This window comes from Diabrotica virgifera, chromosome 5 (assembly GCF_917563875.1).
Source record: "Diabrotica virgifera virgifera chromosome 5, PGI_DIABVI_V3a".
NCBI lineage: Eukaryota > Metazoa > Arthropoda > Insecta > Coleoptera > Chrysomelidae > Diabrotica > Diabrotica virgifera.
In genome coordinates this window covers 49889896-49915282 of record NC_065447.1, presented here as the reverse complement: position 1 = coordinate 49915282, position 25387 = coordinate 49889896, and the positions used below count along the sequence as shown (strand labels likewise).

General features: G+C 35.3%; 1 protein-coding gene across 3 annotated transcripts in view; it reads left to right on the top strand.

Moving 5' to 3' along the window:
- The window catches only part of LOC114341392 (leucine zipper putative tumor suppressor 2 homolog), a 621793-nt gene that overhangs the window by 584591 nt on the left and 11815 nt on the right, over nt 1–25387 (top strand). For all 3 annotated transcript variants that reach the window (XM_050652486.1, XM_050652487.1, XM_028292203.2), the window contains 2 exons: nt 15515–15688; nt 22163–22469. In XM_050652486.1, the coding sequence (XP_050508443.1) occupies nt 15515–15688; nt 22163–22469 (481 nt within the window). The remainder of the gene's footprint in view (nt 1–15514; nt 15689–22162; nt 22470–25387) is intronic.

The following is a 25387-nucleotide window of genomic DNA, read 5'->3' as shown; positions in this document are numbered from 1 at the left end:
CCATTTTTTGTTGTGTTTCATTTTGATTTTTATCCATTGTCCTTTTTGCTTCATCCATTGCTAGTTTTGTTTCCTCCTGATTTTTATCCATTGTCCTTTTTGCTTCATCCATTGCTTGTTTTGTTTCTCTTTGATTGTCATCCAGTTTTTGTGACTGGAGTTGCATCAGTTGTAATAGTTTATCTATTCCTGATAATTCTTGCTGTTCTGATGCCATGATTGTCGTGTCTAAAATATCTTCTTTGTCTGAATGTTCTTTTTGTTTTTTGTTGTCTTTGCTTTGGCTTCTTGTCACAGACATTTGTTTTCAAGAAGTACTGTCCCCGCCAAATATGAAATGTTACTAGTATGTTACCAAGACGACTTTTTCTCACCCAAATATTTTAAATTGTCAATAAATATATCAATGTAAATATCGTAAAAAATAATATTAAATCAGTTATGTAAAATTTGTACCTAAAGAGATTTAAAATTTTATGTTATCAAATGTATCTCACTTTTTACCACAGGCATATAAATTTTCAAATACCGGCTTTACTCTTTCTATCCTTCAAATTTGCCACTAGAAATACTTTACAATGCTTTCCACGTTGGACGACAGTTGATGTGATCTTGATTATTGATATGAGATAATATTCTTATATGTTACTTAATTTAATCAATGTATTAATACTAATCTAATTAATTAACCAGATCACATATCAATATGTTTTCAATCTCAGGGCGAATTATAAATTAATTACTTACTTCCGTGGCTTCTAAATATTTCTTAATGGTTCCTAATCGGGATAGAAAAGAAAAGAGTAAAAAAAATACACATATGGGTTACAATTATAATCAAAATATTTTTTATTTTATTTAAAAGGCAATCAATGCTTAATATTTGCTATTTCTTATTATTCTTAAACATAACATTTACAAATGGGAATCTTATTTCCTTTTGGTTTTCAATTGAAAGTTTTTATTAACATTTAACTATTAGGAGTTATTAGGAACAACTCTATTTAAGTTTGATGAAGCTTTTCTGATATTATTGATTATGTTATTCAATTTTTTATGTGGAATTTAATACGAAAAACCCATACATTCATGTCCAAACAAATGAGACTGACCTTTTCCTGGTGAACTGAAAATGTCCTCACACAAGACCCGTTTCCTGCTATCCTTGGCTGCGATCAAACCTCGTCCTGGCTTCCAGTAATGTTCTCCTTTGAAAAACTAGCTCGAATAGCTCTCGTTCCTGCTTTTGTCGTGATGCTGTGTTCTACCTTTTTCGAAACTGCTATCAGCTACCGGGACACTCTTGGCTCAAGGAGGTTCTTTTACTCTCGACCTGGCCTACTTCTCTTTCCACGATAGATACTCCACACTCACGGAACTACCGGCTTTCTCACTCTCCGTACACTACCGTCTACTACTCGACTTCACTTCTCGACAGCTCAAAACATTCTGCCCTCTATTTGTCATTCATTCCCCTACTTTCTAAATATCCCTTCCAGATTCACAAATCAAACTTCCACCACCAACTCTCATTCGCAGTATTCCTCAAAACCAATTTTTAAACTTTCTAAATATGCTTAATGGATTTCAAAAGAAAATATTTAATTCCCATTCTAAAATACTTTCTAACTATTTACAAATTTTAATGACCTATTCTCTCTTTCAAATGAGTCTTATTTAGCATAGGCTAATGATCGAAACCTTCCGCGAAAAACGATAATGAACTATCATCTATTTCACTGAGTTTTATTTAGCATAGGCTAATGATCGACCTTCCGAGAAGAACGATAATGGTACGCGTCATTCACTTTGTTTATCTAAGCACATTGTTCCGAGTTTCGTACGCTTATTCTAATCACTTCTTAAAATTAAATATAACAATTTGTTGTATACAGGTTGTTCTAAATTTATATGCCCGAGGTTGAGAAAATTAAAAATATTTTATATTAAAGTGAATTTTGTTTATAATTATCAAAATTTAATTTTCATATCAAATAGAAATATAACAATACATTGTAAATTATGATTCGGTTGTGCTCCTAGTGGCATTTAACGTGTCTTGGTTTGTTTATTTCTACTGCATCTTGAAAACGAACCTAGTGTAGATCCGCCACTATACGAATAAAATTATACACCCATTTTTGACATCACATAAACTACAAAATTTTAATAAACAATCAAATAGTATCGTATAATAGTATCAAATAGTATAGTCCATGTGGTGACACCGCTCCCGTCTGGAAAAATTTCTGATTCGGTTTCTTTGTGGATTCCTATTCAAAAATGTCCCCCCCTAAACAAATCTGTAGGGTTCCGGGAGGAATTTTTGGGCAGAAATTGTTTAAACAATTTTTTTACACAAATACAAAAGATTACGTTTTCTTGCTCCGGAATATATATTTTTAAGTTTTGTGGGTCATTCTAAACAAGAAAGGTATCTTGTAAATTTTCTCAAAAATTGATAGTTTTTGAGTTATAGGCGATTTAAAATCTGAAAAATGCGAAAATACGCATTTAAGAGGCCTAACTCATATTTATATTAGTATTTTTGAGGTTGCCAGATACTTAAATTGAAGTTTAAACATTCAGTTTCAAGATTCTGAAGAGTGATTGCGACTATCCCTAATTTAAACCGTTGTTTTTTAAACTCGTCTGTTATTCGCCTTGCTCGCTACGCTCGCTCGGCACATAATATCATACTCGTTCGATAAAGAGTCACTTTACTGACTTGGTACATAAATAACTATTTCTAGATTCTTTGGGACATTCTAAATAAAATAAGTTTCTTGGCATTTTTCTGAAAAGTTAACAGTTTTAAAGTTATAAGCGATCTAAAATCCAAAAAAGCGTTGCTTTGGCATTTTTCGAATTTTAAATCACTTATAACTTTAAAACTATTAACTTTTGAGAAAAATGTCAAGATACTTATTTTATTTAGAATACCTTAAATAATATAGAAAAAATATTTTTCGGAGGAAAATAGGAAATTTTTGAAATAGAGCTCGCCGCACCGGCAAAAAAATCGGATAAACATTCATATTTAACAATTAAAAACAACGGTATAAATTAAGGTTAGACGCGATCACTCTTCAGAATCTTGAAGATAAATGTTTATTCTTCAATTTAAGTATCTGGCAACCTCAAAGGTACTAATTTAAATATGAGTTTTTAAGCCTCGAAAATGCGTATTTTCGCATTTTTCAAATTCAGATTTCAGATTCATTACCTTTCTTGTTTAGAATGACCCGGAAAACCTAAAAATATATGTTCCAGAGAAAAAAAACGTGATCTTTTTTATTTGTTTAAAAAAATTGTTTAAACAATTTCTGCCCAAAAATTCCGTCCGGCACCCTTCAGATTTGTTTAAAGGGGACATTTTTGAATGGGAATCCACAAAGAAACCGAATCAGAAATATTTTTCGGACGGGAGCGGTCTCACCACATGGACTAGTATAATGTATAATATATAAAAAACGTAAGAAAATCTGTTATGTCACATATTAGGCTATTGGTTATGTATTTTAGAAAGGAACTACAACGTTAATGGGGTTTTATTATTTCATAAATATGGTCAATGGACCTGTCAATATGAGAAACCCGCGGAGTACTACCATTTAAAGGGGAGCGTTTTTGAGAAAGGTGTATCTATGCACTTTTGGTGCAAACACGTCTACAGGAAAATTCTTCCAGGTTAAATTTACGATGAAAACATATTTTGAAGTCAAAAATATTTTTTTTTACAAAAATATATTCAAAATAAAAGCAAGAAAAAAACACGAAAAATAGCAATTTTGTTTTTTGCCCCATAACTTTTTTCCACGGGATACAGGTATAGGCGTTGCTTCATACAAAAAAAACTTCGATCTTTTCTCTTTAAAATGACGTTTAGTAGAAGTCTCTACGATTTATAGTTTGCAAAACATGATTTTTAAAAGTTCGCCAATCACAGCGATTTTGGCCCATTTTTCTTGTTACTTCCCAAACATTGTTCTGTAACTTTTTTCTACGTAGCTTAAGGTTAATGCAATGTCACATTGAATACGAAGAAAAGTCAATTACCTTTAAAATGGTCTATGGCAGAAGGCTGTATGACTATTTTTAACCAAGATATTGTTGTTCAAAGTTTTATACTTTTAATGATTTTTGATATATTTCATGATTATTTTTAAATTTCTCATAATGACTTTTTTTATTGTGTATTGGTATAATAAATACTAGGAATATGCAATGTATATACTAGTGTATATACATTGTATAATAAAAAATAAAGCTTATTTTCTTTACTTTAAAATTTCATTTGTTATTCGTGCGGTCCAGGGAACTTTAAGGATTTGTCGATAAATCCACATCTCAAATGCCTTTAGCTTATTCGTTGTGTTTATTTTTAAAGTCCATGCTTCCATGCCATATAGAAGCACCGTCCATATAATATAGCATTTCGTGAATATTAGTCTTAGGTTCAGGTCAAAGTCAGAGTTCCTAAAAACGTTTCTGAATTTCATGAATGCACTTCTGGCCCTTTCTATCCGATATTTAATTTTCATATCCAATATCCAGTCCTCACATAGCCAAGTTTCCAGGTACTTAAATTTTCTTACGCGCTCTACATCTTGATTGTTATATGCTACTCTTGAATTTTGATGTTGACATAATTGACGTCTGATTATAAGGAACTTCGTCTTTTTTATGTTGATGCTAAGTCCCGTGTTCTCGCTATGTTCTCCAATTTTATTAAGAAGGTTTTGGAGGTCTTCTATATTGTCTGCTAAGACCGAGTCATCTGCATATCGTATATTATTGACCCAGGTACCATTTAATTTTATGCTGCTTTCGCATTTCTCAAAAGCTTCCTGGAAGATACTTTATGAATATAAATTGAACAGTAGTGGGGAGAGAATGCATCCCTGTCTTACACCTCTGAGAATTTTTTGAGCTTGCGTTGTTTCATTATCTACCTTGACGACAGCTGTTTGATTCCAGTAAAGAGTTTCTATGCAACGAATGTCTTTTTAATCTATGTCGAGTTGTTTTAGTATATATACGAGTTTATGATGTTGTACTCGATCGGAGGCTTTTTCATTCTGATATAGTGTTGGAATAATAAATGGTTGTAGAAATTCTACTTTATACCTCGTATTTGCGATTTATCTCTTTGAATATGATCTTTTAATTAATTTCTTAACATTTTCAATTATTCAACTCTTTTTAATAAAGTTTCCCCATTTTGCTTTGTAAACCATTAGTATCAGTCGTACTAGTGTCATCATAGATCGTTTTAACGTAAACTTCTTGATTTCTTGCGTTAGTAAACTGTGTAGTTAATTAAGGGTATTTCAATTTTACGCCAATTTCCACAATGGGTAACTTGTAAGACAAGAAAGAAACTTGTTATCTTAATTGTAAATCTATGCAAATACGCGCCGCACCGAATGAAAAACAAGTACTGATGAATTGATGTCACTTGAGGTTAAATAAGATTTCTGGTTAGAAGTAGAAAGTTTGAAAATAGATTAAGATCTTTTGTACTCAGTGACTTTTATTACAAGTAAAAAGTAGGATACTCTGTGTTCTTTAAATTTTTATTGGAAGTGAAATTGATCAACCTTCATAAGACCGAGCTGAGCGTAAAACTACTCCATTGCATTTTTGGTGAAATGTAATCTAAATAATCGATTAATAGTATATTATGCAACGAGCATTCAATGATGGTCATTATGATAGACAAGGGCGGATCTGTGAAAAACGTATATTTTTGGATGTGCGAGGTGGCATTCGGATTTTTGCAGATAAAGTTTGGTGACAACTTCAATAATAATACCTAATTTACTTTCCTTCTCAAATATGCCCGGAAAATTAATAAAAAAATTAAAATATTTAAAAATTTCGAAAAACGTCAATTTTTTTCTACTTTCTTTGCTTATAACTTTAAAACGATTCATTTTGGAACAAAGTCGTAGAGAAATAAAATGAAGATAATTGAATTTTGTATGATATACCGCTGGTTAAAAATGTCTTAAGTTATTACCATTACTGCAAAATAGCAATATATACAAAATAAGTGGGGCAAAATAAGCCTCAAATTTCATTAAAATCAGATATATTTTGCATAATAATTTTGAAATCAAAATTTTTTTTTAAAGTTCAAATTTTTTAAAAACTTTCTGAGCAAAAAGTAGACCATTTAGAAGTTTGCTAATTTTTTTACATATAAAGAGCCTCTCTACCTATTAGTATAAGAGCTGTGAGACATTTTTGAGTAGGTATTTTAGGCAACCTGAAAATTTTTCAGGTGACTCTTCTATGATAGCCTAATACAAAAATGCCGGTCTGGCTGGAGGGTAGCGGTTATTTTCCCCAAAAATCCCCCCTAAAATTAAAAAAGGGTAAAAATTTTTATTACAAAAAATATCATTGATATGACTTGAAAGTAAATTTTAATATTCAAATATAAAGAAAATAAACTGTTCAGGGGATTTGAAGGCGATTTTAACTCTGCAAGATACTTGCATGTGCGCCCCAGGATTATTTTCAGGGGGTGCATCTGAACTTCAGAAGATTTCATCTGAATCTGAACATACTATTAACGAGTATAAAATATACAACTATACATGCTTAGCTATGTACATTCCTTCCGAACAGGGAGGTGCAATTGTTATTTTGACAGGGTTTTTTTTTAATTTTAAAAATAAATATTCTACAAAAGACAGGTTTTTTTGGTGAAATTTTCCAATTGCCATGTGATCAAACAAATTATGCGTGCATATAAATGAAAACCGTTATAAGTAAGCAGCAGTGTGAGAAAGAGCGTATACCGATAACTATTGCGTCATCTGTTGTAGTTGAGTGAGTCCGTTCGCTCGAGAAAATCACGTGACCTGGCGATATCCATCTTGTTGTGCCTCGAAACGTTAGAGTAATTATTATATATATTATAGTTTTTTAAGTAATTTTTCTTAATTAAAGGAAAATAATACGTACTATATAATAGATTTTGCAAATATGATAGAAAAAACAAATTTATTATTACTTATAAATATATAGGTAGAAAATATAAATCTATAAACTAAATTAATTCGGTGTCCGAATCTTGTACTTCTTCTTCAAACTCCTCATCTGAGCTTAAATGTTCATTCTGTTCTTCTTCGTCAGACTCCCCTCGAGACTCAGATTCCTCTTCTTCATGATCTGTAAATAGTTGTAATATGGATTTAGAATTAATTAGAAATTAATCAGTAATTAATTAATTGAGTTGCTACGTATTCTCTGTCCTTTTATACGGAGTAGAAGCCTGGACAATCACGGGCGCATCTGAAGAAAGGCTTACCATTGTTGAGATGTGGTGTTATCTAATAATGTAAAAAATATCATGGACACAACACTTAATAAACACGGAAACATTAAGAAAGATGAAAAAGGCAAAAGAAATACTCAAAATTATGAAGGAAAGAAAAATGAGCTAAAATAAATATTCATTCTCTTCTCCTTCGTCAGAATCCCCTCGAGACTCAGATTCTTCTACCTGATCTGTAAATAGTTGTAATATGTATTTAGAATTAATGAAAAATTACCAATGCTTAATACTTTTCCTTATATAACCAATCACATCACGTTTTTTATTTCTTAGTGTAGGTATGACCAAAGTAGCTATGTTTCTTTCCTTCATAGTGTTGAGTATTTCTTTTGCCTTTTTCATTTTTATTCATGTTTCCGTGTTTGTTACGTGTGTCCATGATATATTTAACATTATTCGATAACTCCACATCTCAACAACGCCAAGTCTTTCTTCAGATGCGCCCGTGATTGTCCAGGCTTCGACTCCGTATAAAAGGACGGAGAATACGTAGCAACTCAACTAGTTAATCACTTATTAATTTTTAATTAATTCTAAATACATATTACAACTATTTACAGATATGTAGAAGAGGAATCTGAGACTCGAGGGGAGTCTGACGAGGAAGAAGAGAATGAATATTTAAGCTCAGCTGAGGAGTTTGAAGAAGAAGTACAATATTCGGACACAGAATTAATTTAGTTTATAGTTTCATACTTTTCTACCTACATATATATTTATAATAATAAATTTGTCTTTTTCTATCATATTTGCAAAATCTGTTGTATAGTACGTATTCTTTTTCTTTAATTAAGAAAAAGTTACTTAAAAACCTATAATATATTATAATAAATACTCAAACCTTTCGAGGAATAACAACATGGATATCGCCAGGTCACGAGATTTTTCTCGAGAGAACGGAATCGCTCAGCTACAACAGAGGACGCAAACAGCTATCGGTATACGCTCTTTCTCACACTGCTGCTTACCTATAGCGCTTTTCATTATTTTCATATCCAGATTTAGCCATACGGCTCACACTCCCTCTAAGGGGAAAATTGACTCATCCCAGATACCTACGGTATCAAAAGGATTGAGCTCTGGTGGGACTCTTTCCGTGTTATCGAGCCCTAGGTGACTTGGAATGCAGGTGTATCTCCCAGAAATTTTCGTACGCATCTGGCCGTCGCGAGTAGTACAGCTTTCTGCATGGTCTTATAAAGATGTTCATTCAGACCCAGCTTTTTTATGCTTTCGAGGAGGGTCTTCGGAATGACTCCAGTAGTAGACATAATAATCGGTATCGTCTGGGTACTTTGCATTCTCCATTGCCTTCGTATTTGAATTTCTAGATCTCTGTACTTGGCGATCTTTTCAGTAAATTTACTACGTAGATTATTGTTGTTAGGTATCGCCACATCAATTAGTGTTGTTTGTCTTGTTAATTTATTAACTAGTACGAGATCTGGTCTATTATGTGCCACTGTTTGGTCTGTGAGCACAGTGCGGTCCCAGTATAGCTTGTAGTTGCCATCCTCAAGCATACTCTCAGGGACGTATTGATAATACGGGAGATGGTCTGTTTGGAGAAGTCCCAGCTTGATAGCTATCTCTTGATGAAGGATTTTTCCCACTGCGTCATGCCGTTCCTTGTATTCAGTTGCAGCAAATGCCTGGCAGCCCCCTGTAAGATGTTGGATGGTTTCTTGGGCTTGACATCCATATCGGCATCTGTCGTTTTGAATCTGAGGGTCTTTGATGATATATTTCAGGTAATTTCTGGTTGGTATAACCTGATCCTGAATGGCCAGTAATGAACCCTCCGTCTCAGGGAACATCTTTCCTGATGTCAACCAGTAGTTCGACGCTATATTGTCGACATAATCTTGGCTGACCTCATTGGGATGTCGCCCGTGCAGAGGTTTACCCATCCAGGCGCGCACTTTTTCGTCCTTAGTAAGGTGGTTTATGCGCATTTCTGGTTCCCTCAGTTTGATCGGTGTTGTGTCATCTACTGCGCAGATAGCGCGATGTAGAGTAGATGTCTCAGCCTGCATCTGAAAATAAGTTCTTAAATTAGCAATTTGTTTATCTAATTGCTCACCTATATCCATAAGTCCTCTTCCTCCTAGATTCCGTGGTAATGTTGTTCTTTCTACTGCACTTTTAGGATGGTGTTTTTGTGCCTTTGTGAGGTGTGTTCGTACTTTTCGCTGAAGAGCCTCTATATCTGTTTTTGTCCACTTAATAATACCAAATGAGTAGCTAAGCGCGGAACATGCGTAGGTGTTTAGTGCCTTAAACAAATTTCTACTGTTAAGGTGTGAGCGAAGCAGCTGTTTTACCCTTCGTATAAACTCAGTAGTTATCTCTGTTTTCATTTGTTTATGGTCAATTTTCCTCGCTTGCTTTACTCCAAGATATTTATACATATCGTTTTCACCCATGGCCTCGATGTTCTGGCCATTTTGCATATCGAATCCTCCGGGCTGTACTTTTCCTCTGATTATATTTAAAATACGACACTTATCTAGTCCGAAGTGCATATTAATATCATTAGAAAAAGTTTCTACAGTTTTTAGCATCTCGTCGAGTTGGTTTCGAGTGGAAGCCATTAATTTCAAATCATCCATGTACAATAAATGATTAAGCTTCGCCACCACATTGTTGTTATTTTTGATGCTAAAACCTGCATCTGAGGAGTTCAATAGCTGAGATAGTGGGTTCATAGCTAGACAGAACCACAGAGGACTCAACGAATCTCCTTGAAACAGGCCCCGGCTGATTACGATATTTTCAGTTTCGATGTTACTTTCACCAGGTATTATATTTTATATATATTTTCATATTATCCCAGATTTAGCCATACGGCTCACACTCCCTCTAAGGGGAAAATTGACTCATCCCAGATACCTACGGTATCAAAAGGATTGAGCTCTGGTGGGACTCTTTCCGTGTTATCGAGCCCTAGGTGACTTGGAATGCAGGTGTATCTCCCAAAAATTTTCGTACACTTCTGGCCGTCGCGAGTAGTACAGCTTTCTGCATGGTCTTATAAAGATGTTCATTCAGACCCAGCTTTTTTATGCTTTCGAGGAGGGTCTTCGGAATGACTCCAGTAGTAGACATGATAATCGGTATCGTCTGGGTACTTTGCATTCTCCATTGCCTTCGTATTTGAATTTCCAGATCTCTGTACTTGGCGATCTTTTCAGTAAATTTACTACGGAGATTATTGTTGTTAGGTATCGCCACATCAATTAGTGTTGTTTGTTTTGTTAATTTATTAACTAGTATGAGATCTGGTCTATTATGTGCCACTGTTTGGTCTGTGAGCACAGTGCGGTCCCAGTATAGCTTGTAGTTGCCATCCTCAAGCATACTCTCAGGGACGTATTGATAATACGGGAGATGATCCGTTTGAAGAAGTCCCAGCTTGATAGCTATCTCCTGATGAAGGATTTTTCCCACTGCGTCATGCCGTTCCTTGTATTCAGTTGCAGCAAATGCCTGGCAGCCCCCTGTAATATGTTGGATGGTTTCTTGGGCTTGACATCCATATCGGCATCTGTCGTTTTGAACCTGAGGGTCTTTGACGATATATTTCAGGTAATTTCTGGTTGGTATAACCTGATCCTGAATGGCCAGTATTGATCCCTCCGTTTCAGGGAACATCTTTCCTGATGTCAACCAATAGTTCGACGCTGTATTGTCGACATAGTCTTGGCTGACCTCATTGGGATGTCGCCCGTGTAGAGGTTTACCCATCCAGGTGCGCAGTTTTTCGTCTTTAGTGAGGTGGATTATGCGCATTTCTGGTTCCCTCAGTTTAATCGGTGTTGTGTCATCTACTGCGCAGATAGCGCGATGTAGAGTAGATGTCTCAGCCTGCATCTGAAAATAAGTTCTTAAGTTTGCAATTTGTTTGTCTAATTGCTCACCTATATCCATAAGTCCTCTTCCTCCTAAATTCCGTGGTAATGTCGTTCTTTCCACTGCACTTTTGGGATGGTGTTTTTGTGCCTTTGTAAGGTGCGTTCGTACTTTTCGCTGAAGATTTTCTATGTCCGTTTTTGTCCACTTAACAATGCCAAATGAGTAGCTAAGCGCGGAACATGCGTAGGTGTTTAGTGCCTTAAACAAATTTCTACTGTTAAGGTGTGAGCGAAGCAGCTGTTTTACCCTTCGTATAAACTCTGTAGTTATCTCTGTTTTCATTTGTTTATGGTCAATTTTCCGAGCTTGCTTTACTCCAAGATATTTATACATATCGTTTTCACCCATGGCCTCGATGTTCTGGCCATTTTGCATATCGAATCCTCCGGGCTGTACTTTTCCTCTGACTATATTTAAAATACGGCACTTGTCTAGCCCGAAGTGCATACTAATATCATTAGAAAAAGTTTCTACAGTTTTTAGCATCTCATCGAGTTGGTTGCGAGTGGAAGCCATTAATTTCAAATCATCCATGTACAATAAATGATTAAGCTTCGCCACCACATTGTTGTTATTTTTGATGCTAAAACCTGCGTCTGTGGAGTTTAATAGCTGAGATAGTGGGTTCATAGCTAGACAGAACCACAGAGGACTCAGCGAATCTCCTTGAAACAGGCCCCGGCTGATTGCGATATTTTCAGTTTCGATGTTAATTTCACCAGGTATTTGAAGGTGAATTCTAGTTTTCCACTCTGTCATTATATGCTCTAAAAAGGTCACTATATTATCATCGACTTTATATATTCTCAATATATCTATAAGCCATTCATGCGGCACTGAATCAAAGGCCTTCTTGTAATCAATGAAGGCAGTAAAAAGATTCCTCTTTTTGGAATACGCCTGGTTAGAAATGACTGAGTCGATGATGAGTTGTTCTTTGCAACCCATGGAACCCTTAGCGCATCCTTTCTGTTGAGGCTCTATGATATTGTTCAGAGCACAGTGTTGGTAGATACGCCGGGCTACACAGGATGTGACCAATTTATACAAAGTTGGAAGACAAGTAATTGGGCGGTATTTGGCTGGATCTTGGGTGTTATTTTGATCCTTCGGTATTAAATAAGTGGTACCCTGAGTTAGGAATGCTGGTATATCCTGCGGATTAGAAATAACATGATTAATTAGTGTTGATAAGCACTCATGAACACTCCAAAACTTCTTGAGCCAAAAGTTTTGAACTCCATCTGGTCCAGGAGATTTCCAGTTATGAAGCTCTTTGATGATATTTGAGACTTCTTCAGTAGTGAAGGGTTCGTAAAGGGTAGTAATGTAGTGTTGGCAGTTCTGTGTCGTATCTTCTATCCACCCAGCATTGTTGTTAAGAGCAGCTGGTGTGGAAAGTTGATTTTCCCAAAACTCATGAATTTCTTCTTGGCTTGGGTAAGTCTTATCGACACGTTCTACAGTGGAATTGAGTTTTCGATAGAACGCCTTCTCAGAACTCTCAAAAAGAGCATTGTCGCTTTTGCGGTTGTTACTAACTTTGTACCTCCTTAGTCGCCCTGAATAAACGGAGAGTTTTTGTTTTAATGTATCCAGACACTGATGGGCTGTGTTGTTTTCTGGAGCATATCTTGAGTGTCTTGCGGTACTCAGCATTATTTCTTCAGCTCTCCTGATGACTTTTCTACTTGTTACACCTCGTATGTATTCTGTGACTATACCAATATCCTTACGTAGTAATTCAATCTTTCCGAGCAGTCTTTTTTCCCAGGGTGCAATTCTGTTACCAGTTCTTTCGTTATTAGTACCCCGTCGTGTTCTGATCTTAACGCCCATTACATTAGCAATTGCTGTTGCTGCACAGTAGATTACCATGTGCAAATATTCTAATGTGTGGGCTTCTACGATATAATTGGGTAGGACTTCAGTGTTCACAATTTGTAACAGCGCCCCTAGTTTTTTACAAGAGTTTATTCGTGGTAGCGGTGGTCTGCTAAGTGGGTTTGTTCCATTAAACTCCTGTACCGCACGTGCCATTTCGCTTACTAGGTTATCACGTAACTCGTTGTTTTCCTGCTCTGTATTGCCAGGTTGAGTTTCTTGTATGGCAAGCTCAGGAATCTGCTCATGAACTTCAACAGGGACTGGATCTTCAATTACAACATCGTTATGAATCTCCCGTTCGACTTCGCTTCTGATGGTATTGCGTCGAGTCTCTGGGATAAGGTTGTTTCTTATAATTACCCGGTATTGATCTGATACTCGTTGCTCCGATACTTGAATATCTGGGTATGTCCTGCAAAATTCGGCATACAGCTGTTGTCGGTAGCCGATTGTTTCTTGACCGAGGTTTGTCACCTTGTAGTAGAAGCGCAAAATGTTTTCATTAATGGACACAGTCCATTTCATGCGCTGCCTCGGTCGTCCCGCTTGAGTGAGCGCCGGCTGATGTTCCAGCGCAGCACCTTCGGCGGGTGGAGCTCTTGTTGTTGTTTGGCTCGCTTGTGGTTGTGATTGTGGTTGGGCTGTAGCTGATTGTATGACAGGGGCCCGCCTCCTCAACACCCTGCCACCGACGTCCCGCATGCTGTCACGTCCAGCGCCGGCTCCAGACGTGCCCTGGCGATCCCCAGGCAGCGATCCTAAACATAAATTATGATTCTCCATTCTCATGGGTGTGCATTTTATACCTACTGCCAGGTGTCAGTTTTTGTTCCACGGCAAGTATTCCTGCTACTCTCTGGGTATTGGCGCTACGAATACCCAGAAAGCATCCCCCATTCGCAGGGGGCCGCGCCTGATAGAAGAACTGACAAAAAACTCCCACAGGTTTTCATATTATTATTATTATTATTATTATTAAAAAATACCCTGTCAAAATAACAATTGCACCTCCCTGTCCGCAAGGAATGCACATAGTTTTGCATGTATAGTTGTGTATTTTATACTCGTTAATAGTATGTACAGATTCAGATGAAATCTTCTGAAGTTCAGATGCATCCCCTGAAAATAATTCTGGGTCGCCCTCAAATCGCCTGGCCTGTTTATTTTCTTTATATTTGAATATTTAAATTTACTTTAAAGTCACGTCAACGATATTTTTTGTAATAACAATTTTTACCCTTTTTTTAACTTTGGGGGGGGGGATTTTTGGGGAAAATAACCGCTACCCTCCAGCCAGACCGGCATTTTTGTATTAGGCTATCATGGAAGAGTCACCTGAAAAATTTTCAGGTTGCCTAAAATACCTACTCAAAAATGTCTCACAGCTCTTGGACCATATCTAATACACTTTACAGAATTAAAATCGGATTATTTAAGCGGCCTCAGCATTGTTTTAAATTTATAAACAATTTTTTGGCTTCTAACCAAATACGTTTTTGTTGGAATACATTCATTTTCCCGAGAATAGGCGTCTCTGGAGATAAATCCCGAAACAGGTCGATTTTTATTTTTAAATTCTAATTTTTTGGGGCGTGTTGACGGAATATATGATTTCTTTTAAATAACAATAGGGGCCGTGTGATAGCTCATTTGAAAGGCTATTCAATTTTGTATTCACTAATATAAACATTAACATAATTATTTATAAAGGGGGCCCAAAAAAAGTTTTTGAATTAAATTAATTGAGACAAAAAGAAGAATGTACCTAGGGAATTTATTTAATGCAAAATACATTTTACTGCAATCAGAAAACAGAAAAAATATGTTAATTTGAAAAATAAACATTGCTTTTCGCTTAAATTAAATGTTTAAACTGATAAGAGGCTGGTGGGTGGCGACTTTAATATTGAATTTAAACGAAAAACAATAGTTATTTATCAAATAAACATTTTTTTCTGTTTTGGGACAACAGTAAAATGTATTTCGAATTAAATAAATTTTATACATTCTTCTTTTGGTCTCAATTAATTTAATTTAAAAAAAAAATTTTGGGCACTCTGTATAAATAATTTTGTTAGTGTTTATATTAGTGAATAGAGAAATGAATAACCTTTTAAATGGGCTATCACACGACCCCTAATCTTATTTAAAAAAATCATCGATTTGGTACGTCATCACACCCAGATGGATGCCGTCACTAGTATGATATATATACCTAAAAATTATAATTTAAAAATAAAAATCGGCCTTTTTCTGGATTTATCTCCAGAGTCGTAAATTCTCGAGAGAATGAATTTATTTCAACTCAAACGTTCTCACTGTATATTAGAGGTTTATAACTTTTATTTATATTTCTTTTAGAAACAAACTTTCCTATCGCGTAATATCAGCGTCAAACCATAGTAGTATGTTGGATCTCACCCCATCACCTTCTGATTCAGGAATTTCGGAACTGGAAGCCGCCCTTAGGGATCGAGATTCCGAACTGGCGTATTTACGACAAACAATGGAACACAACGAACAAGTCATTTTCAGGTAAGATTTGGACACTGTCTACTAAATGGTTTCTGCTAGTTTTAAGTTTTGGTCCGGTACCACCATAGTTAATATCTCTAAATTTCTTGAAAACACATTATTTTTCTGAATAATCTTTACGTAATTATCTCATTTAAATTTATATAATTAGTTACACAAATTCCACAAGACAAAACAACCCGTGTTGAGCTGACCCCCCCCCCCCCCACTTGCAAAAATTAAAAAACAAATATCGCTGATTTATGAGCTATTTCTGAGCTTTCATATTCCGCAAATTAAAAATTTTGAGCTCGTTATACTGAGCAGGAATTTAATATTTAATGGGGGGCTGACTCAGCCCCCCACTACTTAAAAATATTAATATTGAATCGATTTTTGCGGCAGAATTACGAGCTATTTATGAGCTCTTAAAATGATATAGTTTCGATTTTTGAGCTCATCCCCTTCACCCCCAAACAACCCTTTAATTGATTTAACTTGAAACGTACTGAAAAAAATTAAAATATATCGTATCGCGGATATAATTCGTATACCTTATATATTCTAAGAATAAACTCTTAAATCACGCGCATTTCGATTATTGAGCTACAACCCCTTCGCAAGAAAACCACCTCATATTTCCCGCTTAAGGGGGAGTTGTACTTAAAATGCATTAAATTAATTATTTGGCGACTACATATCTTTTAATAATTTATGAGATCCCAAAATACGCGCATTTAGATCATTAAATTGCAATTTCTATTGTATAGTGCAGTCACTGAAGGTAAAAATCAACTATTACGGTGAACCTTCATCGATTTTCACGAAAATTGGTGAGTAGTTAGAGGATGCCCCAAGAAATAAAGGTGATATGGTGTTACCTTGCGCCTTTAACCCTGAGGGTGGATACCGCCCCTTCTCGGGGGTGAAAATTATATTATTAGAAATAACTCAACAAGTCGATAGAAGGACAAATTATAAGCAAAATTTGTTATATAAAGTTATTAAAATAAGTCAATACTTTTTGAGTTATTAAATCAAAGATTTTAATTATTCGTGAAAAAAATGCATGTTTTAAAGCGGTTTTTCGTAAATCACTGAAAAACTGTAAGTTTTTACAAAAAAGATAATAATAGTTTAATTCGTATAGCTTATATTCTAAGAATAAACTCTTAAATCACGCGAATTTCGATTATTCAGCTACAACCCCTTAGCTAGAAAACCACGCCATCCCGGCTTTAGAGAGAGATGTACTTAAAATGAATTAAATTAATTATTTGGCGACTACATATCGTTTAATAATTTATGAACTCGCAAAATACATGCATGTCAATTATTGAATTGCAGTTTTCTTTCTATAGTGCAGTCACTGAAGGTAAAAATCAACTATGACCTTCTATTTTGGTGAACCTTCATTCATTTTCACGAAAATTGGTGAATGGATAGAGGATTTACACTATACAAAAGAAATTGCATTTTAATGATCTAAATGGGCGTATTTTGGAAGCTCATAAATTATTAAAGGTTATGTAGTCGCCAAATAATTAATTCAATGCATTTTAAGTACCTCTTTTTAAGCCGGAAAGATGGGGTGGTTTTATTGCGAAGGGGTTGTAGCTCAATTATCGAAGTGCGCGTGATTTAAAAGTTTATTCTTAGAATACAATATAAGCTATACGAATTATATCCGCGATTCGATATATTTTAATTTTTTTCAGCTTTTAAGTTTCTCTTAAGTTAAATCAATTAAAGGGTTGTTTGGGTTGAAGGGGATGAGCTCAAAAATCGAAACTATATCATTTTAAGAACTCATAAATAGCTCGTAATTCTGCCGCAAAAATCGATTCAATATTCCTATTTTTAAGTAGTGGGGTGCTGAGTCAGCCCCCCCCCCCCCCACTAAAATATTAAATTCCTGATCAGTGTAACGAGCTCAAAATTTTTAATTTGCCGAATATGAAAGCTCATAAATCAGCGCTATTTGTTTTTTAATTTTTGCAAGTGGGGGGCTGCTCAACAGGGGTGACAAAACAGAATACTACAAGAATAGAGATCAAGCATCCTAATATCTCCCCCAAAGAGGTAGACAAATCGGGCCCGGAGAACTACAGAAGAATTAATTTATTAAACACAACAGTAAAATTAACAACCAAAGTTATAACAAATATTAATGAAATTGAATGAAACACTAGCAGAAAAACAACAAGGTTTTGGGTCGGGAAGATCATGCACTGACGCTATGTTTGTTATGAAGTAAGTGCAAGAGAAATCATTAGAATACAAAAAATCGGCATATTTATGTTTCATTTAGTTTAAGAAGGCATTTGACAGGATCATTTTAAATGACCGTTATCCACTTATTATACGCAAGAGGAATTGTACCTCTAGGAATAATCAAAACTATCGAAAATATCTACCAGAACAACACAATAAAAACAAAAGTTGACCTACATACATATTGAAGCTAGCAATTTAATAAGACAGCGATATTCCTTGAGCCCTCTATTATTCAACGTGATCATGGATTTATAACCAACAGAAAACATCATTCCAAAATTCCCAGAATCACCAGAGTTCCTCAAAAGAGACAAACTGCTTGGTTATAACTGCAAATCTACTAAGATATAAAAAATTGGAGATAGAAAGTCAGATAATAGAACAAGTGATGGAGGTTAAATATCTTGGCATCACACTATCTAGCTACGGAAAGTTCGAAACGTAAATGGAAGATCAAGTGAATAAGGCAAACACAGCCGCAGGATACCTGAATGAAACAAAATGGAGAAATAAAAATATTGGGGAAGAAATGAAAAGCAGAATTTGCCAGACAGTCATACCAATAATGACATACGCGGCAGAAACATGAACTGGCACAGAAAGAACAAAAGAATGCTGGAAGTGAAAGGCAGAATTTACAAAACAGTCATCACGCCAATAATGACATATGCGACAGAACACGACCTGATACAGAAAGGACAAAAAGAATGCTAGAAACAGCAGAGATGAAAACCCGTAGAAAAATCGATGGTAAGACACTATCGGACAGAGCTAGAAGTACACATGTACGACGGAGATGCAAAGAAAGGAACATCAAGGACTTGGCAAGAGAGAGAAGAGTAGAATGGAATGATCATATAAGCTGAATGACAACAAATTGGGTAATAAAGACGGCAAGAGACGGTTCCCTAAGAGAAAGTTTACTAAAGCCACATGGAAAAACAGTTATGTTTACACAAAAAGAAGAAATTTACACAAATAAGACGGGTTTGTTAAAATAAATGTTGCTAAGTCATTTTACTATTTCTGAGAATGTATGGCCCCTTTAAAACCGTACAAAATATTCTCTTCCTTATGGATTTCCGCTTGGTTCTCCCCTACAAACGAATCTCTTAACTTTTCTTTTCTTTAATTTGTTTCATTTGTTATCCGTTGCGCATAGTAATGTTATTCATTTTAACAGCAAAATTATAACAGAAACCATTTATTTATTCAAAAATGAATCTTCTTCTTCTTCACGTGCCATCTCGCTGCAGAGGTTGGCAATCATCATAGCTATTTTAATTTTTGAGGCAGTAGCTCTAAATAGTTGTTTTGAGCTGCATCCAAACCATTCTCGCAGGTTCCTCAACCATGAAATTCGTCTTCTTCCGATGCTTCTTCCGCCATCTGCCATCTATCTTTCCTTGCAGTATGAGTCGCAGGATGCCATACTTCTCGCCCCGTATCACATGTTCGAGATACTGTAGTTTTATTTCTTTAATTGTAAGTTCAACTTCCTTCTCTTTACCTGTTCTTCTTAGTACTTCGTTGTTCGTAACTCTATCTACCCAGGAAACCCAAAAATGAATAACCATTTTCAATTTCGTTGCAACACGAAACTACAGCCGCATTATATTCTAGTTCAATCAGAGAGTGCAGCAAGCACCCCTACTGGTTTCGAAAGTTATTAGTCTCTCATCAGAAGGCACATATTTATGCTGCTCTCTCTGACCCAATTAGGACAAACTCCGGCGTGCAGTTACGGATCGCAACGAACGAAATGGCAGGGATGCCCTAGCGGCAACTGCTAGCAGAAGACTAAGTTTTCAATCTAATAGCACATAAAATAACATTAAAAATATTACTCTACATCCCACCAGACTAAAAGCAATGGGAACCTTATCTGGTTACACCTCCGAGGCTTCTAAAATTTGCAAGTGATAACGGATGCTGAGACTAAAGAAGTTGAGGAAATTTTACAATTTATAATTCACGTCCCATCTGCTCAACGCGGTAAAGTTCCAACGAGAATGGTTCCCTTCGTACTCCAATCAGAGTAAACATGGAAATCAAAAATGAATAACCATTTTCATTTTCGTTGCAGCACGAAACTACAGCCGCATTATATTCTTTAGAAACTTATTAGTCTCTAATCAGGAGGCACATATGCTGCTCTCTCTGACCCAACCAGGACAACGGCGTGCATTTCGTTCGTTGCGATCCGGAACTGCACGCCGGGGTTTGTCCTGGTTGGATCAGAGAGAGCAGCATATGTGCCTCCTGATGAGAGACTAATAAGTTTCGAAACCGGTAGAGGTGCTTGCTGCACTCTCTGATTGAACTGGAATAATGATGCGGCTGTAGTTTCGTGTTGCAACGAAATTAAAAATGGCTATTCATTTTTGATTTACATGTTTACTCTGACTGAAGTACAAAGGGAACCATTCTCGTAGGAACTTTACCGCGCTGAGCAGATGGGACGTGAATTATAAGTTGTAAAATTCCCTCATCTTCTTTAGTCTCAGCATCCGTTATGGCTTGCAAATTTTAGAAGCCTCGGAGGTGTAACCAGAGAAGGTTCCCATTGTTTTCAGTCTGGTGGGAAGTAGAGTAATATTTTTAATGTTACTTTATGTGCTATTAGATTGAAAACTTACTCTTTTAGTTTATTTATTATTTGCTGTTGACGAAATGTGTAAAAGTTTGCATGGTCTAGCAAAAGCTTGCTACTGCTTTGATACAGTGCTTTTATTTTTTTATTAGATATACCACAGTGAAAGAAGCGCTAAAATCGGCAACATTGCATAGTATTCCATTATAGTATCGCTGCGTAATCGTCCATCATCAGATTCAAACGAATACCACATTTAGTCCAGACAAATAATATAATTTTTAACAACCAAAAATGAGATGTTTTAAATAAATAATGCTTCAAATATAATGTGCAGATTAATTTTTAATTCGGTTGCGCTAATGATTTGGTCCTGATTTTGTCCTAAGTGAGTAGGTAGGAGAAGATAAGTAGGTAACCTAATACGATTGTTAAGATACCGGCAAATGGTTTCGATTAAAATTTTCGAAACGACGACTCAAATTTCATTTATATGAGACATTTAAAATTGTATTTTAACTGTAGCTGTATTTAACTGTAGCTTTAAAGATGTTCAAATTTATTTACTCGTTCTGATAATTTAACAGTATGTTATTAAAATCACCTTATCAATTTTTCTCTTTTCTCGATTATTAGTTTTTATTGCATAGTATATAAATTATTGTAATCACTGAATATATAGGTACCTAGTTAAAAATAATCCTATTAATTTAATTAATGAATAATTTAAGCAATTAACAAATAACAATTTTCCAAGAATATTTAAAAACTGAAGGAAATAGCCACCTCTATTTTGCAGATGAAATTGATACCTACTCAATGTCTCTATGCCGCCTATTTTCTTATTGTTTAAATGTCTATAAATTATAATAATAAACCATAGCTTATTTATTGCATAAAAAATTAAGAAAGAAATGGGAAACTATTTGGTTCAAGTTTGTACAAACTTCGAGGAATCCATACACTTACATATACCCACAACTTCCGCAAAATATCCCACATATATTTGATTATCACGTTACTCGATTTTATTCCACACCCCTAAGTCGCTTAAGATTAAACCATGGCAATTTTCCTGCACATTTAGCTAAAATTGGAATGCGTATCAACTCTCTGTTCATGTGATAACTACTCTACTGCAGATTTAAATCATATAATATTTAATTGTGAACTTAATAAATACCATACGAAAGCACTAATTGCTAGACTTCAGGAGCGGAATGTAAGTTTACCGCTGAATATTTCACACCTACTAAGCTTCAATACCAAAACTATTAATATTATCATATAATTTCTTAAAGATTCTAAAATAAAAATTTAATATGACATCTTCAATCTTCAACTTTCAAATATCTGTGGCAAAAAGTTTATCTAATGCCATCCCCTCTTTGTGAACACACACACACACATAGCTTATTTAATTACAGTAAGTGGGAAGCCGGCAGTGTTGCCATTTTAAGTCCGTATATCTAATTAAAAACTAAACGCAGTGTATATTTTGAAAGAGTGTATAATGTGTTGTTTACTAATTCACACAAAGATACTGAAAAATCGTGCTCATACGACAATATATTACTGTGTATACCATAATTTTGCCTTATATTTGATGTTCTCTTATGTTTTAGAGTATACCAGGAGAAGGAGAAAGTCTGGGAAAGAGAACTGAAAAGACTGAAAACTGCCCAAGAAAATAGACTCAGGACCAGCTCCCAAAAAGTACTTAAATTAGAACAAATGTTAATGATGCAAACGTATCAAATGCAACAAGAGAAAAAGAGATTGTGTTCTGATATTCAGAGATCTAATATGCAATGTGAAAGGTTGCGTCAAGAAGTCACTGTTTTAAAAGGAAGATTAGAAGAAACTGAATGGGGATTGTGCCAGAAAACTGGCGAAATTTCTCTATTAAAAAGTCAACTCAAAGATCTTCAGGTAAGTTTTATACCTTAACGTATATTTACAGAAGAATAACTGATTTGATTAATCGTGATTCCTTCCTCCTCATTTTTTACAACATCTGATTATCCTTGGGTGGTCCGCATATGCATTGTCAAGTCCAGGAGCTTTGCCATCTTTTAGTTGTGATATTGCTTTTTCCAATGCACCTGATGTTATTGGTAAGAGGTCATTACATATGTAATATGGAGGTTGTTCTTGTATGCATTTGGCCCATATGCAAATTTCTTGATTTTTATCTGTAATGATGGTCCCCTGTTGATCTCATAGTTTGCTAACTTTGTTGGATTTCCGAAGACCAGCTGGTTGGTTAATATTTTTATGCATGTTAAACGTATCGTGTTTTTGTTCCAACAACCCTATCTCTTTACACTCTGATATTAACCAATATGGTCTGTCCTTCCTTATTTCGGTTCTATTTGTTTTTGAATATTGTTGTATATTATTTTGCTGTTCTTTGATTTTATTCCTTCCTTCACAAGTTGCAGAATATTGTCATTCATCCATCTTTTCCTCCGCACTTTCTTTTCTATTGCATGTTCTCTGATCTGGTCAAAGGTTTCATGTATTTATATTCTGGAGTGATTCTTCTGCATTAAGTTTTTGCTCCATGTTACTTAGCTTCTCTGAAAGAATATGTGCAACTGTCTCTTTTATTTCCTTACATTGTAATCTTCTCATATCTCATTTTTTGTTACTATACTTTTTTGTAACCTAAATCTTAACTTTACCAACAACAGGAACATGACCTGACGAAATGTCAGCACCGGGGTAACTCAAAAATGAATAACCATTTTCATTTCGTTGCAAAACGAAAATACAGCCGCATCATATTCTAGTCCAATCAAAGAGTGCAACAAGCACCTCTACCAATTTCGAGACTTATTAGTCTCTCATCAGGAGGCACATATGCTGCTCTCTCTGATCCAACCAAAACAAACTCCGACGTGTAGTCACGGATTGCAACGAACGAAATGGCATAAATGCTCTAGCGGCAACTGCTAGAATCGTTCGTTGCAATCCGTGACTGCACGTCGGGGTTTGTTTTGGTTGGATCAGACAGAGCAGCATATGTGCCTCCTGATGAGAGACTAATAAGTTTCGAAACCGGTAGAGGTGCTTGTTGTACTCTTTGATTGGACTAGAATATGATGCGGATGTATTTTCATTTTGCAACGAAATGAAAATGGTTATTCATTTTTTATTTACATGTTTACTCTGATTGGAGTACGAAGGGAACCATTCTCGTTGGAACTTTACCGCGCTGAGCAGAAGGGACGTGAATTATAAATTGTAAAATTTCCTCATCTTCCTTAGTCTCAGCATCTGCTATGGCTTGCAAATTGTAGAAGCATCGGAGGTGTAACCAGAGAAGGGTCCCATTGTTTTCAGTCTGGTGGGATGTAGAATAACATTATGTTGTTTTATATGCCATTGGATTGAAAACTTGGACCGGGGAAACTTTTAACTGATAGACATCCATTACGGAATCTCTTGTTCACCATTATGTAATCAAGCTGGTTCCTTATTAGGCTTCCTGGTTGATCTTACGAGAACACCCGTTTACAGAAGAGTCTTGGTGGTAGTTTGAAGAATGTATTTAGTATTTCAAATTCTTTTCCTCTACAAACAGTTTTAATCTCTCTCTCCTTTCATTTCTTTTCCTTAGACCAAAATCACCAATGAATTCACCACTTTTTTCTTTATCAATCTTCGCATTTAAGTCACTCATAATACTAGTTATATCTTCTTTTTAAGTCGTTTAAGTGACTTGATCAACAACTCATAAAATTGCTCTACCTCTTCTTCTGGTTTTTAACTTTTTCAATATTTCCTGTCTCTTCTAGTTTTCTTCTTTTCTCCTTCTTCTTCGTAGTTTTTCTTCTTCTTCTTCTTCTTCTTTTTCTTTTATATAGGCAGTACCTACTGCCGATTTTTCTTCAACGGTGCCTTTCATTCTGTATCTAAATTGTCATTCCATATTTCATTTGGGCGTCCTATACCTACTTCTTCTGCCTAACGGTGACTTGTCCCTGGCTATTCTTACTATCCTTGATTCAGACATCCTGCTAATGTGTTGATTCCACTCTTCTTTTCTGTTCTTTACCCAGGTATTTATATTGTCTACCCCACATATGCGTCTGATTTCATCACTTCTTACCCTCTCTTTTTCCAAATTGTGTCGTTTAGGCATCCGGCCGTTCTACTGGCTTCTTTGATATTGTTGTCGGCCGATAGATTAATTCTCAGGTATTTGAAAGTCATTACTTGTTGTATAATTTGACTGTCCAACTCTAATTTGCGTCTTATTGGCTCTTTGGCTATTACTAAGCTTTTTGTTTTTTGGGCTGATATTTTCAGTCATTCCTTTTGCGATGCATAATGTTGAATTCGTACAGTAATCTTTGTAGGTCGTCTTCGCACTCTGCTACTAACACGGTGTCATCAGCGTAACAAAGTATTTTTATCTCTCTACCGCCCATTTTGTACCCTCTTTTTTTCTTCACTTGTTTTATTATTGCATCCAACATTATGTTAAACAGTAGAGGGCTTAGTGAATCTCTTTGCCTGATTCATGTGTTTGCTTCTATGGATTCTGTTATTATTCCATTGACTTTCATTTCTATTTTATTTCTTACATAAATGTTTTCTATCAGTTGTATGATATCCAGTGGTAAATTTTTGTGATATAGTAGGTATATCACATCTTTTAATTTTATTCTATCAAACGGTTTCTCTAGGTCTACGAAACAGAAAAAGACTGGCTTGTTATATTCCAATGATTTCTCCGCTATTTGCTTTATCACAAAAACTGCATCGTTACATGATATTCCACTTCTAAATCCTTGTTGTTCATCCGATATATTTATGCACGCCATTATTTTCTCCATCAG